The sequence below is a fragment of the Dipodomys merriami genome, unplaced genomic scaffold (assembly GCF_024711535.1).
Source record: "Dipodomys merriami isolate MVZ:Mamm:240054 unplaced genomic scaffold, mDipMer1.0.p SCAF_8, whole genome shotgun sequence".
Taxonomy (NCBI): domain Eukaryota; kingdom Metazoa; phylum Chordata; class Mammalia; order Rodentia; family Heteromyidae; genus Dipodomys; species Dipodomys merriami.
The window spans coordinates 61,979,463-61,997,782 of record NW_027206401.1 but is presented as its reverse complement, the minus strand read 5'-3'; the positions used below and the strand labels follow the sequence as shown (position 1 = coordinate 61,997,782).

Sequence of the window (18,320 nt, the reverse complement as noted above, 5' to 3'; positions counted from 1 at the left end):
TCCAGTTAATCAGCAAAAAGGCTGGCTCAAGTGGTGGAACACTACTAGCCTTGAGCAAAAACTGTCAGGGACAGTGCCCAGGCCCTGAGTTCAAGTCCCAGGAATGGCACACAATTAAAGTCATGTCCTTTGAAACTTCTGTTATGTACCTCATGACCCCAACGGATCTTCTCCCAACAAGATGGCTCACTAACTGGAAGAGTCTGCATGAGGTGTCCTCAGAGTCTCTGGGCTCCAGTAGTGCTTCCAGCCTATCTGTGAGCTGTGGTAGGGCGTGGCTTAGCCGCTCACCTGTGGAGGTTGTGTGTATCCAGATGCCCAAGGCGGTCCAGAGCCAGGGAATCTGAAGGGAGCTGAGCAGCTGTGGCTTTCAGAAGTGATCTTACTGGGTGACCTAGGGGCTCAGACACAAACAGTATTGTTCAAATGTCATACACAAACATGCTCATTCAAATCTGTTGAAAATTTCTTGACTTTGAGAAATTGGTGCAAATGTAGTTGTGAACTTTATAAATGTTTCCATTATGTAAGAACATTTAAGCTGCATTCTGGGTCAAATCCAAGGCATATTGGAATGATGGGATCATGATTTTTAACATAAAACCTAATGTAATTATCAAGTAGCACAATGGAAATGCTGATTGACTTGGATTTTTTTTTTCTTAGTGTACCTTTTCTTTTTCCTTTGTCATGATGCTGGGGAGTGAACTCAAGGTCTTGCTCATTCTTGCTCAGTGCTCTACCACAGAGCTACAACCCAGATCTAGCACATCATTCTTAATCGAGTCTGTCGGAGACTCTTTTTTTAGAAGTTTCCAGTCTTCAAACTTAAGGACCCTTTTATTTGCCTCTTTAGTCAATGTTTCATTCTTATTTCTAGTTTACATATGTAAATATGTATACCCATTTCAGAGGCCCTGCTGTGCAAGCAACCAAGGCAGCTGCTGGAACCAAGAAACACGATCTCAGCAAGTGGAAATATGCCGAACTCCGTGACACCATCAATACTTCATGTGGTGAGTGTGGGAGGCTGGGCAAATGGAGGTCCCCAGTGATGGGTAACAGAACTATACTAGGTCAGGGGACACATAGGTATATTTGTATGAATCAGCTTAAGGCAGTCTTGAAGACATTGAGGAGGAGCAAATGTTGAAAGGGGTGACACTGATCAAGAGGCATTGTATTCATAAACTGCTTGGCTTGTGCTCTGTTAATGCCTGGCCCTTCTACTGCTAATACTTCTATATATATAAATAGTTTGTTCATAAATGCAGAGGGGCAGCACTGCAGCCTTTCTTTAGAAAGCAGTTTTTCCTCCAAGGGAAGAATTGCGTTAAACACAACATCCAGAGGATGTCACGTGGTTATAGTTTTGTTTACATTACTATTTTAATGCAGGGCTCTCATAGGAATGAAAGGATTGCAGTGGGCAGAATTTCTCACTATGACCTTTTCCTTCTCACTCGAGTATATAACTATAAAAAATGTGTTGCATTCAAACATGGCTTACATTTGAGCACAAAGACTTTTTATTCTATTTTTCACTTTTATGATTTTGTTTCTTCATCTGAATACTTGTTTCACCCAGATTTTTGTGTGTGGAACAAATGATATAAGATATTAATATTTGAGAAAATGCTTTGTGAATTTGAAACATAATATCACATAATGCTTATTATTACTATTATTATTGTTGTTGTTATTTGTGCTTGAACCCATGGTTCTGTCTGGGTGCTGTCCTTGAACTTTTTTGCTCAAGGCTAGCACTCTACCATTTGAGCCACTTCTGGCTTTTTGGTGGCTAATTGGAAGTAAGAGTCTGATGGACTTTCCTGCCCTGGTTGGCTATGAACCACTGGCTTTGAAACCTTATTTTGAATGTATCTCTTTATGCTACAAGATAGTTACATTACATGGATAAATTTGGATGTTAATGCTTCCCCCTCTTCTCCCTTTCTATGTAATCAATAGATATTGAGCTACTGGCAGCCTGCAGAGAAGAATTCCATAGGCGACTAAAAGTGTATCACGCATGGAAATCTAAGAACAAGAAGAGAAATACTGAAACCGAGCAGCGTGCTCCAAAGTCTGTTACTGATTATGGTAAAAACAAATCTGTATTTCTGAATGTTCCAAAGTCTGTATATTTATGAATGCCTGTAACACTAGCCATGAGATGTTTGAGTAAAATATCCAGTGTCATTTTTCTCTCACTGCAGGTGGCATCAACTGAACTTAGTAGTTATAATGGCCTGTCTCTTACAGCATTCTTTTCATTGAACATACCTTGGAAGTCATATTTGTTAGTATAATTGAATTTGCTCATTGAAATAAGCTACAGGGAAGAATTTTCTTGACTTCAATACAGGTTGTTCAATACTGTTGTAGCGAGATAGTTTTCCCTACACATACACACAGAGAGCAAGATTATATGTGAAAAATGTAAAGATTACTATAATTCACTTGCTTGGTAAATAAGTTTTACAGATGAAAATGACTGTTTTATATTTGCTAAGTAAGATCTGACTTAATTTTTTGTTTTTAAATTTTCCTTTATTTCTAGGTTTCATGTCACTAAGATTTGCTTAGACTACACAAGTTTTTATTTATTTATTTATTCTTACTGGTCTCTTTTTATGCAAAAGACCATTTGTACACTTGAATGTAGAAAATAGAGCAGTCTAGCCCGACCCTAGTCAAAGCCACACAGACTTCAGCATGCACTTCTGATACATGATTTAATAGTATTTTCATTTTCTAAAAGGTGAAATTGGAACTTCAGTTGTCAACTTGCTACTTTTATACTGGTACAAATTATTTGCTTGATTCCCATTAATATCAAGGTGAGGGGAGGTTAAATGTCTTTTTTAAAAGAACGTATTCTCTATACATCACAGTGGTTAGCAGTGCATGAACCAAGTTTACTTAGACATCAGCTCTTGGATATGTTTGATTTTTTTAAATTGTTATTTTAAAGGTGGTATACAACGGGGTTACCAGTTTATGTTTGATTTTCTTTCTTGCCATCTTTTTTTTGGGGGGGGTCCGGTCATGGGGCCTGAACTCTGGGCCTGGGCACTGTCCCTCAGCTCTTCAGTTCAAGGCTAGCGCTCTACCACTTGAGCCACAGCGCCACTTCCGGCTTTTTTCTTTTTGCTTATGTGGTGCTGAGGAATCGAACCCAGGGCCTCACGCATGCAAGGCAAGCGCTCTACCACTGAGCCACCTTCCCAGCCCTCTTTCTTGCCATCTTACAAGTAAATAATAGCAATCTTCGAATGAAGTCCATCAAATAATGCCATGTTAGTGTTTGTAAGTTGTTGAAGAACAGATTGTGGGTGGGACTGCTGTCACCTCAGCATTCATTAGCGCCAGTAACTGCTCAAGGGTTGTTAGGCAGATGGCAGCTTCCTGAGCGGTACTGTGGTCATATCGGCCACACGATCCTCACAGATACATCTTCCCTTCCTGTTTAATGTTTCTGCTCTGTGATTTGCAGACGGCAGGGTGATTCCATTGCCTGCTCATTGTCTGCATATTAGGTTCTGCCATGTTACCTTTGTTTTGTGAAAAAAAAAAAAACCAATATGCTCTCATTCAGTGCAATCTGTTGAGCTATAAATGTTCCAATGGTGACGATTGCCTTCAACCTGATATGACCAAAGTGATGGATTTAAAAATGTATATGTCTGAGCAAGTGCACTTTTTATAAGAAGAAGCAATCAGTATGGCGATGCAATCAATATTGTAACAGGTTTTAAGTGAATATACACGTATACTTGATCTAACAGCACACACAAAAAAGGTGCACTTAATACAGGGCTCACCTGGTTGGTCCAAGTATTGTTTCTACTCCTGATTTATTTAAAAGAACAAATAAAGGAGATTGAGAATTTTTCTGGGTTCCATCCAGGTGTCTGAATAAATTTAGGAATTTTTTTGTGACTATAGCCCACGTGTATTTAACGGTCATATGTACGAACCCCTTTAAGGATAAAAATCTAATTTCCACTCAGACAAGTACTTCTCTTGCTTTTGCTGATGCAAAACTTCATCTGATCCAGGAGCAGCGGAAGGCAGCCAGGCACCCATCAGCTCCGTGGGGGAAGTCAGTTCTTAGGGGCAGCCAGACACCTGTAAAATAGTCTGCTATTACTAGTTAGCAACATTGCACTTCACGAATCTGAGAACTGATGACACCTAGGAGGCAAACAAGATGTAACCTGGCATAGTCAGCTACAAGACAGACACACTAAGAAGCCATGGCAAATCCCACAGAATGAGAGATCCACCCCAGGCCTGGCCCAGCCCTCTGCAGGCGGGAGTATGCGCTGGCAACCCACTTCCGGGAACTGCAGAGGAGTTTTCAGAAGTGGTTTTTGGGGAGCAGTGGGAAATTACCCAGTTAATATTCACAACATTTAATCATTGACAGTAGTGATGGTGGTAATTACTGCATTGTTTCTCAAATTAAAATGGCATAAGCTTTCAAGAGTTAGAAAATCTGAAGAAATTAAGACATGCTGATTATGTGAAAAGTGACCCATGTCTGTAGTCACCATTTAAGGATTTTGTTTGGCTATGTCTCAGAATGAAACTGAAATATAGATTTAAATTTCAGTCCTTTTGTGACCCGTACCTCAAATAGAAATAGCCTAAAACATCATGAATCAAAGTACCGTTCCTTCCAAAATCAGAAAGCAGCAATTACTTTGTAGGCATCTGGCTTATAAATAGGGTAGTTATTTGTCGCCCCCCCCTCAATTGATGGGATGGATTTATAAATTAGAAAAATGCTAATTTAACAAGTATTTCTGGCATTTTTATCTTTTCTTCATCGTCAAATATTTATTCACAGATTTTGCACCATTTTTGAACAATTCACGTAAGTCAATGGGGGGATGGTAACTCATGAGCTAACTGGAAAATGGGTTAAAATACTTTATAAAGCACTAACTGGTTTCAAACATTGTTTTGCTACAATGCAAAGTGGAGTTGTAGTACTTTGAACTTGGTCTGCCTATTCCATATATAATATTTAAATTTGAAATGAGGCATTTATTTGGTTCATTCCAAAATGTATATGAAAAACAAAACATGGGGCTGAGAAGGTAGCTCAGTGGTAGAGTGCTTGCCTTGCATGCATGAGGCCCTGAGTTCTATTCCTCAGCTCCAAATAAGCAGAAAAAGCTGGAAGTGGCGCTGTGTCTCAGGTGGTACAGCTCTAGCCTTGAGCTGAAGAGCTGAGGGACAGCGCCCAGACCCAGAGTTCAGGCCCCACAACTAGAAAAACAAAACAAAACACATATCTGAAGATTTATGTTCTTTTTAAATTTTTGAAACTTTGAGTATACTACAATTTGCATTGTAGCCAAACTGTATCTTATATAGCAGCTGATCTTTTAGAAGAAAGACTAACTTCTAGGTGCTGGTTTCAGATGCTGCTTTTTCAAGTACTATGTGGTATCTGCATTTCTACCCAAAAAAGATTTGAGGGTTTGCTTTTTTTTTTTAATGTTAGCAAATATTTCTGCAAATAGGGGCAGAGCAGGAAGACTAGAGAGAGGAAACATTGCCTAACATGCAGGAGGGGGAGCAAGAGGCTCAAAAATGGGGATCCTTGTCCTGGGTATATTTGTTTCTTTTTCTTTTTTGTCTGTACGGCTTGAACTCAGGGCCTGGACACTACCCCTGAGCCGCTTTGTGCTCAAGGTTAGCACTGTACTACTTGAGCCACAGTACCACTTCCAGTGTGTTTTTTTGAGTGGTTAATTGGAGATAAGAGTCTCAGGGGTGCTTTACTGCCCCACCTGGCTTTGAACTATGATCCTCAGATTTCAACCTCCTGATTAGCTAGCTAGGATTACAGGCATGAGCCACCAGCACCTGGATTCTTTCTCTTTATCAAAAAATAAAATTTATTTTTATTATCCTTCTGTAATTGTACGAAAGGGTTTCAGTTCCACATGTCAGTTTGTGAGTACAATGCATCTTGATGAATGTCACCCCTTATTTACATCTTCTGAGCTGGGGCAATTCTAGCCTAAACCCTTACCTAGATATAGGGTCATGTCAATAGCAAACTGTAATCATTTTACCAAATTCCTAAGCATTCAGACAATGGGTATAGGGTGAGTCTATTATTACCCAAAACATGGAAATAATGACATAACACTTTAGAGTTCCTTTTTTGTACAGTATTATGTTACAATTTTAATAATGGAAAGAGAAGATAATTTTGTTACTTCCTTGGTTTCCTATGAGGCATATCCTTCTCTAAGTTAGAAACTTTAGAGTACAGTAAATCTCTTCTAGAATCAGTTGAGCAGTAATGATTTGGAGATGACACCATATTCATTTACCAGCTGGTTAGACCTGATTCTTTTAAGTCCTTTGCATGATTTATGATTTATGAGGTTATGTTTGAAACCTGTTTACACTTTTGAAGATAATACAATTGGATGTGCAAGGAAATTGTTTAGTTTCTAGCTTTTAATTTTCTCTACCTTTTTTTTTTGTTTTGTTTTAGCCTTTTTTGGGACTTGAACTGTCCCCGAGGTTCTTTGCTCATTACTAGCACTTTACCACTTGAGCCACAGTGCCACTTCCAGCGTTTTCTGTTTATGTGGTACTGAGGAATAGAATCCAGGGCTTCATGCATGATAGGCAAGCACTCTACTACAAAACTACATTTCCAGCCCGTTTTCTGTTTTTGAACTTTCCAGATAGATACCTGTTTTTTGCCTTTCTCTTCAACAAAAAATTAGTAGAAAAGGTTATCAAATACTTTGGTTTCTCAATTTTACTCAATATATTCAGTTACAAGAGACTTATAAGAAAAAAAGTAAGTTAATGGATGACTACCAATATTAAAATAAATTTTGAACCAACTGAACATAATAACATTGTCCCTACTTAAAATGTCAAGAAGGATTGTCTTTTTGATTTTTTCAGCACCTTTAATGTTTAGTGTATTTCCTCCATGGTAGGTAAGGTTTTAAACTTCAGGTATGATCACTGAGTTCTATGTAGCCTCCAGAAACAGGAACAAAAGAATAAGTAAGCTGATCTCTCTTAATACGCTAAAGGTGACCTTGGTGTTTAAAGTCACTAACAGAACTGGCTTCTTATTCTTTCATCGCATATGCAGCATTTGCTAACTGCTCTTGGCTTTCTCTCATTTGCAATGAAAACAATTCTGCTCCTGTACCCCTTTGCTGTTCCTTGGTGTGAAAAGTAGAGTGAAGAGTATTTTCATCCTTTCAGTATTTGCAAATTCTTACAAAAGCCACGTGGCTGTTCTTGATTTTTTGATTATATACTTTGTAAGTATGAAGTGATTGGACCACTTTCAAACCTGTGAAGATAAAGCATATTAAACAGGCTTGGCAAAATTTTGCTGCTAAAGATGTAAAGCCATTGCCCCTCAGGGAAATTCTTATATTTGGAGATAAAATAAAAACCCAGTTATTTGTGGGAAAACAGCACAATACTTCACTCTAGCAGATTAGCAAGGGTTTTTCTCTCCTATTGGCAAAGGCTACCCTTTCTACTGATGTCAGTGGATTTTATTCTCAGTGAAATTGCATTTCAAAGTAAGTAAACATTTGAAGGGAAGTTCATTTTTACTGTAATAATTTTTGTGTTTTTGATAGGAGTTTGTTTAATTATCATCTATGTTATCTTCGCCTTCTGAAATCCCCAACTCAATTGACAACACAGACGATTTTTTAAAAAAATACAGCTTCTACTTTGTGTGTGTGAAAATTTTACCTAAATAAATGTTAAATAATTAAATTTTAACTAAAGTCAATGTTATCATTCGGACTTCAAAAATTTTTGATTGTAAACAACACAGTAAACACTATGGTACAACTTTAATTCGGAATCTTTGATTTTTGTCCGTCATGAGGCTTGAACTCTGGGCCTGGGTGCTATCCCTCAGCTCTTCAGCTCAAGATGAGCGCTCTACCGCTAGAGCCACAGCGCCACTTCCGGTTTCCTGGTGGTTCATTGGAGATCAGAGTCTCACAGACTTTCCTGCCCAGGCTGGCTTTGAACCGCGATCCTCAGATCTCAGCCTCCTGAGTAGCTAGGATGACGGGCGTGAGCCACCGGCGCGCGGCTTAATTTGGAAGCTTTTGAGGGACAATATGAATCTAATAGCATGTTTTCTGACCACGTGAGGTATTTCAGGCCCCTGTAACAGTGGCTCGTGGGTCGGCTGTTGGTGGTGGCTGGGGTGTGTGTGTGTACTGACAGCTATCATCTCTAGGGAAAGGCAGGTGTGAGCAAGGCCTTGCGCGCGTGCCGTTCGTGGGCAGCAGCTCGCGGCGCCGTCCTGGGTGGGTGCGCGGCGCCCCCGCCCCGCTCTGTGTCTAACGCCCCGCTCTGTGCACACAGCGCAGCGCAACCCCGCGGCCCAGCTCCCCGCCCGGCAGCAGGAGGTGGAAATGAGCCGGCAGCAGCGCTTCTTCCGCATCCCCTTCATCCGCCCGGCCGACCAGTACAAAGACCCCCAGAGCAAGAAGAAGGGCTGGTGGTACGCGCACTTCGACGGCCCGTGGATCGCCCGGCAGATGGAGCTCCACCCGGACAAGCCGCCCATCCTGCTGGTGGCCGGTGTGTGCGCTTCCCGCGTCCGCTTCCGCTCCCCGGGGCGCCGCAGGGGAGGCTGGGGCCGTGGCCTCCGGGGCGGCGAGGCCTGCAGTGGAACCCCGTCTCGGGGCTAGCTGCTCTCGAACTGATTTCCAACCTCTGTCCCGAGACACTGCACTGGCGTGGGGCGGGGGTGCGGAGGGTGTTGGGGTTGGAAGGGTCCTTGGCGGGAGTGGGGGGGGGAGACGGCATCCCCCAGTTCCCCAGGTGCGTGTCCGGGCACGCGCGCGCACACACGCACGCACGTGGATGGTAACTCCCCTCCCGTCCACGCAGGCAAGGACGACATGGAGATGTGCGAGCTGAACCTGGAGGAGACCGGCCTGACCCGCAAGCGCGGAGCGGAGATCCTGCCGCGCCAGTTCGAGGAGATCTGGGAGCGCTGCGGCGGCATCCAGTACCTGCAGAGCGCCATCGAGAGCCGCCAGGCGCGGCCCACCTACGCCACGGCCATGCTGCAAAGCCTGCTCAAGTAGGCCTGGGCCTGGAGCAAGGCCTGGGCCTGGGCCTGGGGGCGGGGCCTGGGCCTGGGGGCGGGGCCTGGGGGCGGGGCCTGGGCCTGGGGGCGGGGCCTGGGCCGGAGCCCAGCCTGGACCCTCCACCCCCAGCCCCCAACAGCCCACCCCAGCCAGCCTTTCTCATGAATCATGGCTTTGTGTCCGGTGGTTTAAGGTTAATTCAGGTTGTGGATGTGAACTTCTTCCCTTATGCAGCAGCTACTGTAGCCCGCACTCCGCCCCTTCCTCTCCTGCTGTACTTGTCAGCAGACTACCTAAACCTAGCATCACGATTTCTTTTCAAGGAAAAGGGAATCTGGGAGAACCTTCCGAGTCCTTGCTCTTACAGGATGACGTAGTACCTTACAGCTGGAATAATGAAACGTGGGCTGAAAGGTCTTACAAGAATCAAGGTACTTTAAAATGAGCCAAGAATTCCGGTGATTTCGTTCCGGAAAGCAGTGTATTTTTGTCTGCGTTTTCAGGAGCTCATAAAAATACGGGAATTGTGACTTCCCCCTTTCGTTTTGTAGTATGTCCTAGTTTGGGTGAAGCAGTTCTTTCTTCAGTTCTTGAACTCTGGAAAGAGCCTTACTAGGTGTAATAATCGATGCACTACCTGTGCTAATTAAAGGTGGCACTGCTAATTGAGTCCCTCCAGCACGCACTTGGGTTTTCTTTTCTAACAAAGCCTGCGCTGCCATCAGAATGTTCTTTTGCTATTGCATAGGCAAATAAAAGAAATTCAGATACTTCTGAGATCTGTTTTGTTTCCTTGGCAAGGGGCACATGGTTTAGGTAGCACCTGTGACTTAACTGGACTTAAATCAGATCTTTTCATTTCATCTCATGGTGATTTTTATATGAGAATCTTGTCCAAGTTTTTTCCTGTGAGTTGGTGTTCTGCTTCAGATTTCTCTTTTTTTCCCTTACATTCCTGGTGTCTTTTCAGCCTTTGAGATTTTTTTTTTTGTAATTGTAGAGCTGTTTTATAAGCTTTGTAATTCAAAAATGTCTTGATACTTTGTAATTGTGCGTTTCATGCTACAGAGAATTTCAGAAGAGTGTTCTTGTGTGCTGTTAGTCTTGATCAGATGTCAGCAGTTTCAAGCCTAATATTTATGACTTTCATATTAGGAATTTAGGAACAAAAAATGTATCAAGGAGTTACATTGACATCCTAAGGCATCTTGTTTGTATTTTAGAATAAAATTAGACAGTAAAATTATTCTCTCTACTTTTTCATTGTTGATTTTTAAATACCCTAACCTTTGAAATGAAATTTCACTGGTTTTTGTTTGTTTCTTAGGAAGACTATCCCAGTTAGGAAAATACTTCCAGGTGGACTAGATTAATGTTTGTAACCACAGTCTCTGTTCTGGGAGCTGCTTCTCTGACAATATGATAATGTGTCTTAACAGAGATATTTATTTATTATGATACTGTGCAAATGATTGCCTTGAGTTAAGGAAATTGCAAAGCACCATCTGTGCTATTAATTGAGAATGTGAATGTGATTGGATTCTGGAGGTTCCACGCCCAGGGTCATTTGGGCCTGTGATTGGTGGCACTGGGTGCAGATGCTGAAATAAATGACCGTTTTTCTCTCTCTTGCATCTCTTTGCTTTTAATTGGTGTTTTTATTTGTGTAGGAGAGTGAATGGTAAGCCCGATTTCTTAGGAATGAGTAAAGTCCTTAAAAAAAATTAACAACCCAATTGATTTTTAATGACTCTTTAGTACAGTTTTCTGAAGTACTTTCATATACCTTCTAGATACCTGATAGGTTCTAGATGGGAAACAAATCAAGAAGGTTTAAATTCACTAATGAAAGAACTTAATGTTTTGAAGAATTTGTACGAAATATGTGACAGTGATGCACTGTGTTAAGTCTTTTTTGGTTTTTGACTTATAGTTAATAAAATGACAGTTAATCCGAAGCCAGTTTGTTTCTAATTATGCCACCAACTGCCTAGAAGTTGTCTATTTAAACTTGTCTCCTGAGTTCATCTTGCCTCCTAGGAGAATTGCTCTGATTCAGTTAGTGTGACCTACATTTAGTAAATGCATACACCGCATGCATACATGCACATGCAAGTGCACACGCACGCACACACTCCCTCACTGGAGGAACTGTCAGCCTATTAGAAATGGCAGAAATACAATCTTGTGCTCACAACCAAACCCCAAAGACTTAGGAATTAAAATTTACCAAGTCCTTTAACATCAGCCATGTTCACTGAGATTTAAAATGAAATGTTTAAGCCAATATAATGTATACTAAGCTTACTGCTTGTCAGTACAAGTTCCTCCCCAAAAGAAAATATTAAAAAGAAGGAACAAAGTGTGTCCACATTCCGCTCCATATTAACGGCCCCTCTAATCCACTTGTGTTAAGAGAACATAGGTTTTTTTTGTTGTTGTTTTGTGTGTGGTATCTTTCCTGAGGCTTGAACTCAGGGCCTGGGCACTGTCCCTGAACTATTTTGCTCAAGGTCAGTGTGCTACCACTTGAGCCACAGCTTCACTTCTAGCTTTTTGGTGATTAAATGGAGATAAGAGTCTTATGGACTTTTCTGCCTGGGCTGGCTTCAAATTTTAATCCTCAGATCTCAGGCTCCTGAGTAGCTAGGATTACAGGTGTAAGCCACTGGTGCTCAGCAAGAAAACAGTTTTTTTTGTTAGTTGTAAAGTTGGGGTGATGATATCTTCCCAGAGGCTTATATGAGGAAGAGATAAAATAACTTAGGGGCACAAGCGCCCACAAAAGACATTCCCTTGTTATTCTCATTTGGTTTCTGTTGTGTTTTGTTTCTTGGGAGATGTTGTTGGGTTTGTGAACTCAGGACCTTTAGCTTCCTAGGCTGGTGTTTTAACCATTAAGTCATGCCTTCAGCCAAGCTTCTTGCTCGCTAATTTGTAGAGAAATTCTTGCAAACTTTTCTCCCCAGGACAGCTTTGAACTTTGCTCCTCTGGATTTTAGCCTCCTGAGTAGCTCGTGTGAGCCACTAACACCTGGCTATAGTGATTTTTTATAAGTCATTTCCCCCTGTAACCTAACAAAACGTTTTTCTTTTTTTGTTAAGTAGACAACCCATCAACATCCATAAGGAGCAAATAGATGGTGTTTGTAGATTAGTCAACAGAAACACAAATAAAATAAGAATAGCCTTTTTTATTCGTAGGACTTTATTTGTTGGATTTTGTGGGGTATTTTGGGACTAGGGATGAATTTAGGATTACACACACGCTAGGCAAATGCACTTACTATATCCTTAGCCCCTAATGGGTGTGTGTGTGTGTGTGTGTGTGTGTGTGTGTGTGTGTGTGTGTGTGTGCTAGAGCTTGAACTCAGGCCTTGGGTGCTATTCCTGAGTTTCTTTCGATAATGACTAACACTCTACCACTTGAGCCACAGCTCTGCTTCCAGCTTTTCTTGAGCAGTTTATTAGAGCAGTTTATTAGAGATCAGAATTTCATGTACTTCCCTGACCAGGCTGGCTTTGAGCCACAATCCTTAGATCTCAGTCTCCTGAGTAGCTAGGATTACAGGTGTGAGCCACTGGTACCTAGCTCCTCATGGAAATTTTTAAAAGGTATTTTCACTCACAGGTTATTACTGCGGCTCTCAGGACATCCAAATATGTAGACCTTTGGTTCCTCTCACTTGAAAAACCAGGGTTAAGTACATGGATCAGCAAAATATTTACTGAACCAGTGAGTTAATAGCAAGTTCGTACTGGACCTACTTCTGTATTTGAAGGAGGAAGCAGAAATCCAAGGAGGTCAAGCAATTTAGTTCTAGACCTTAAAAAAGATAGACATGCCTTTGCTCTAATCAGGTAGCCAAAAGAATGAAATAACAAAATCATTTTCAGCAACCCTTGCAGATGTACAAAGGGTGATTCCTCTCCCATTCCCCAGCTTCCAGAACATAAGAGCTTGTCTTTCCCTACTTATTGTTACTGGTGGTCAACAAGCATTGAGTTCCATTTCTCCCCATACATGCATGGAGGATATCTTGTTTGCTTTTTGTTTTTGTGCCAGTCCTAGGGCTTGAACTCAGGGCCTGGGAACTGTCCCTGAAATTCTCTTTTGCTCAAGGATAGCGCTCTACCACTTGAGCTATAGCTCTACTTCCAGCTTTTGGGTAGGTTTTTTGGAGATAAGAATCTCATGGATATTTTTGCCCTGGCTGGCTTAGAACTGTGATCCGCAGGTCTCAGCCTCCTGAGTAGCTAGGATGACAGGTGTGAGCCCCTGGCACCTGGCTGGAAAAGATGTCTTTGAGGAAAGATTTGTAACTGTAGGAGAGGGCCGTGGAGGAGGAGCATTTCAGGTAACAAAGCACACATGGACCTTTGCTGTTTTCACATGAATTAGATAAACTATAAGAGCAGAACTCAGTTATTAAACTTGGCCAGCAGCAAATTGGCGTTCTATAAATGTGCTTCATAACAGGGTAAGGTGGACAGACTTTGAGAAGTAGAGTTTTGAATGCAGTTAGGTTGAATTAGAGTCAGTGCATTCTTTTCCCCATCAGCAATTTAATGTGTGATGCTAATTCCACTGTTGTTTCAGAAGGTTTATGAGGAGATAATCGGGAAAATGAATGCACATTTGAATGAAGAATCTTTCTTCTTAATTTGTACCAGTGTAGAAAACTTATTTGCAAAACACAAATAGGTTTATTCATTGATCAGTTTCTACTTCTAAAACAATGTATTTGCAATTGTTACTTAATTTTTTCTTGTTTCATGAAAAATAAATGTGCACGCAGTACTTTCCTAAAATACTGATGTACTGAAATTCAAATAAATGCTTTCTACATAGAACGTCCTCTTGTGTGTTGTGGTTTAATGCAGTTATGAAGCTGTAGATGGCTCATTTGGCTGGTGTCTCCTGTCGAAATGAGGGAAAAAGTCTGGATTTTGGGAGCTTCATTCAGTCACCTGGGCTTGAGTCTCTAATTCCCCAAGGCAAGGGACTCTAAGGGATGGGAACTTCCTTAAACTTTGGTGCCAAACTCTTACCCAGGGAAAAGGCAGGACTAGTGGTGAACCATTACTATCCATTTTGCCCATCTTGCCTGTGTTTCCACCAGTCCTTACTCTTCTGTTTGTGAGAAGACAAACAGGAAGTAAGACTAGGCACCCAAATATGAGGGACCCTTTTCTCTAAGACTGTGCCCCAGGTCTGGAATCTTCTATACCTCTTTGTAGGTCCTCTGTGAGTGGAGATTGGCTATCTTACCACCTCAGCTCCTAACTGGTGAATGGTAATGACCAGGCCAACAGCTGGGTGCTCCAAAGAGTAAAGAGCTCCCCACATCCCAGAGGACCCCTCTTGTGGAGAACAGAGCATGCACCCACTTCTCATTCTCCATCATATTATATTCGTGCATGTGTCACACCAGGGCTGAAATGGAGTAGATGGGAGGGAACATATGTTAGCCCATAAATGTGGACACACATGTTCTGTCTTGATGAAATGTTTTTCATGTGCTTTGGGTCATGCTTCCAACAAACTTTGTCTTGGTCTGGGAAGTTCCTGGGATACAGGTGTGGATAAGTTTATCCCTTGTCGCCAGTCCTTGCTCTGTCACATCGCATACCATACTCCTGATTGAGTCTTTATTCCACACATGATGGGTACCCACTTTTGTGGGAGCCTTGGGTGGGGGGAGAGGAGTGGGTACAAAAGCTGTGCACTTGTGAGAACTGCTGGGATTAATTCTTAAGGATTTGTATCCTTTCTTCACAGGGGATTTCCACTTCTCAAAAGATCCATCTCCATTATTAGGAAACATCTGGTTTTATTTTTGGTAGCTTATTTTTTTTTTGCTGTCTTCATATGTGTGTGTGTGCACTTGTGTGCACGTGCACACTAGCTGGGGCTTGAACTGTCGCTCTCCCTTAGGCTTTTTGCTCAAGGTTAGTGCTCTATCACTTGAGCCACAGCACTACTTTTTGGTGGTGGTTAATTGTAGGTAAGAGTCTCATGGATTTTCCTGCCTGGGTTGGCTTTGTATGTCCATCCTCAGTTTTTAGTATCCCGAGGGTTAGGATTACAAGTGTGGATGACCAGCATCTGCCAATTTTGCTATCTTTTGGCAGAAGCAAAATCCTCTGCTTAAAATCATTTATCAAACCCATAAAGCAAATCCAGTGGACATCTAGTAAAACAGACTCATTTTATTAAGCCTCTAAAAGTTAAGATTTTACAACAAACAAATTGGATGAGAGTTGTATGATTGTAAGAATTAGAGGGATGAATTTTTATCAAGTAGGTAAATGAGCTGAATTATATTAATTCCATTTTAGGGGTAAGCAGAGAACAGTTGGTATGACAAAGTATTCCATGCATTTATGTTAGGTAAATGATGGTCAGTGGTGGAAAGTGGGAGTTCATTACGTTATACACCAGAACTTCAGCTTCCCAACCCCTTACCAACGCAGTGTCTTCTCTTAAAAGAGCTTTGTGTGATAACAAGAAAGGCCAGTTATTTCCTCATGCGATGTGTGTTTCTCTGTTATTGTATTTCTCTTCCTCTTAATGAACAATTCAGAAGCTATTGGCAAAAAAATTACTGTCTAGGGAGTACTTGCATAAGTAAATAAAACCAGTGTGCCCAAAATGTTCTTAAAAACTGAAGACTGAACAGAATGCCGGTGGCTCATGCCTGCAATCTTAGCTACTCAGGAGGCTGAGATCTGAGGATCATGCTTTAAACCCAGGCCAGGTAGGAAAGTCTGTGAGACTCTTATCTCCAATAAACCACTCACAAAACAGGAGGTGGCGCTGTGGCTCAAGTGGTAGAGTACTTGCCTTGAGCTGAAGAGCTGAGGGACAGCGCCCAGGCCCAGAGTTCAAGACCCATGACTGACCACCCCCCCCCCCCCCAAAAAAGAAAAAACTGAAGACTGGAGCTGGACACCTGTGGCTCATACCTGCTATCCTAGCTATTCTGGAGGCTGAGATCTGAGGATTGTGGTTTGAAGCCAGCCTGAGCACAAAAGTCCCAGAAAACCAGAAGTGGTGGTGTGGACCAAGAAGTAGAGTGCTAGCCTTGAGCCCAAGAAGGCTCAGGAACAAAGTCCAGGCCCTGAGTTTAAGCCCCACAACTGACCAAAAAACAAACAAACAAACCCCCCAAAATTAAAACAACCCAGAAGACTGAAGAATGTGTGTATGTCTGTGTGCAAGCCTCACATTGTATTGTGGAGTATATATATATATGGTCAACAAAGTGCTTACATATTACATACATTCATGCATTTAAGAGAGATGGGTCTCCTCATCTTTGTGTGTGTGTGTGTGTGTGTGTATGTGTGTGTGTGTGTGTGTGTGTGTGTGTGTGTGTGTGTGTGTGTGTGTGTGTGTGCATATGTACGTGCCATTCCTGGGGCTTAAACTCAGGACCTGGGTGTTGTCCTGAAGCTTTTTTTTCCTGAAGGCTAGTGCTCTACCACTTGAGCTACAGCTCCACTTCTGGCTTTTTGATGGTCAATTGAAGATAAGAGTCTCACAGACATTCCTGCCTGGACTGGTCTTGAACTGTGATCCTCAATCTCAGCTTCCCAAGTAGCTAGGATTACAGGCATGAGCCTGCAGCACCTGTCATCTCCTCACTCATGTTTGAAATGCATATTGTAATATATAAAGAGCTTGCTTCCTGATAATTTTCAGTCCTCAAAATTATAGCTTGGATATGTTGCAGCTGCTCTTTCAGGTGGCTAGAAGTATACTTAATTTTTTTAAATCACATTTACTATTATCCAAGAATAATCAAAATATATTTTAGATTGTTTTGAGTTTTGATTAAGAGTGTCTTTCTTGTTCAGTTGTCAGATGTATGATTCTTCTACACCTGAGCCTGTCTGGGGCTGGTTTGCAGAGAGGATGAATCTGTGTTCTGATGACCAGTGACTATGCTTGCCTGTGTTTGCACAATGTTCATGGAGTAGATGCAGTTTTCCTTGAGAAAGCGAATCATCTTTCTTGAAATAGGTTATAAGACACTTTGTATGTTTTCAGTCTCTAATTTGCTTCCCATTCTGTTGGTTGAAGTCTTCAAATGCTACAGCTAGTAATTCAAAATTTCTTTTCTCAGCTACCTGGAAGAGAAAATGTTTTAAAACTTAAGAAAAACCATCCTAGGTCAAATCACATAGTTCATTCCAATATTCCACTCACAGATGAGAAGATATCTTCCTTTGAAAGACTGTTGAAATATTACTTTTTGTGTGTGTGCCAGACTTGGGGTTAGAACTCAGAGCCTGGCACTGTCCTTGAGCTTTTTTGCTCAAGGCTAGCAGTCTACCACTTGAGCCACAGTTCTACTTCCTGCTTTTTAAAAAAGTAGTTAATTGGAGATAAGAATCTCATGGACTTTTTGTGCCCGGGCTGGCTTTAACCACAATCCTCACATCTCAGCCTCCTGAGTAGCTGAGATTATAGGCATGAACCACTGGTACCTGGCTATTCAAATATTCCTAATGACAACCTACTAGGAATGTATCCCATCTATTGGAGCAGAGATGGAAAATTATACATGTAATTTACCCTGTTCCTTCCAACTCATACAGACATCATTTCCCATGGCATACATAGAAATCAGGAAGCCTGCGATAATCAGCATGGCCATGTAGTTGTTGTCATTACTTTCCTGAAGTAAAATGCCATTACTTCTTAATTTCCTACTGTGGAAAATCAGTTCCTTTTATTCTCTGTAAACTACTTCCTTTAACATGTGGCTTTGAACTCTAGTACTTCACTATTGAATTAGGGCTGTTAGTGCCAGTGGCTTACACCTGTAATCCTAGCTATTCAGGAGGCTGAGATCTAAGGATTATGGTTCAAAGCCAACCTGAGTAGGACAATCCAATTAACCACCAAAAACTGCAAATGGAGTTGTGGGCTCAAGTGGTACAGTTCTAGCTTTGAGCCATAAAGCTCAGGGACAGTACCCTGGCCTTGAGTTCAAGATCCAGTACTGACACATACATGAAAAGGTTTAATTGGGTTTACGTTATCCTGCATATTTGACCAATACTGGATCCTGTATTGTGTGTCCTGTCATTTGGCGGTCCTAGTTGAAATGTTTTCTGTTTCTCCATTTTCTCTTTGTTGCAAGAAATTAAAATGGCACCTCTTCCTCACAG

The 18,320-nt window shown here is 41.7% G+C and overlaps 2 protein-coding genes across 6 annotated transcripts in view; one reads left to right on the top strand and one right to left on the bottom strand.

Moving 5' to 3' along the window:
* Myo6 (myosin VI) overlaps window positions 1–11,095 on the top strand; it is a 140,274-nt gene extending 129,179 nt beyond the window's left edge. For 3 of the 5 annotated variants that reach the window (XM_070010238.1, XM_070010237.1, XM_070010235.1), the window contains 5 exons: window positions 913–1,016; window positions 1,972–2,103; window positions 4,859–4,885; window positions 8,404–8,622; window positions 8,935–11,095. In XM_070010238.1, the coding sequence (XP_069866339.1) occupies window positions 913–1,016; window positions 1,972–2,103; window positions 4,859–4,885; window positions 8,404–8,622; window positions 8,935–9,134 (682 nt within the window). In that variant the 3' untranslated portion in view covers window positions 9,135–11,095. The remainder of the gene's footprint in view (window positions 1–912; window positions 1,017–1,971; window positions 2,104–4,858; window positions 4,886–8,403; window positions 8,623–8,934) is intronic. The other 2 variants (XM_070010239.1, XM_070010236.1) reach the window with 1 other exon arrangement.
* Window positions 11,096–16,844: 5,749 nt separating this feature from the next.
* Impg1 (interphotoreceptor matrix proteoglycan 1) overlaps window positions 16,845–18,320 on the bottom strand; it is a 99,420-nt gene continuing 97,944 nt past the window's right edge. The window contains exon 14 of the mRNA XM_070010152.1: window positions 16,845–17,273. The gene's annotated coding sequence lies outside the window, so the exon portion shown is untranslated. The remainder of the gene's footprint in view (window positions 17,274–18,320) is intronic.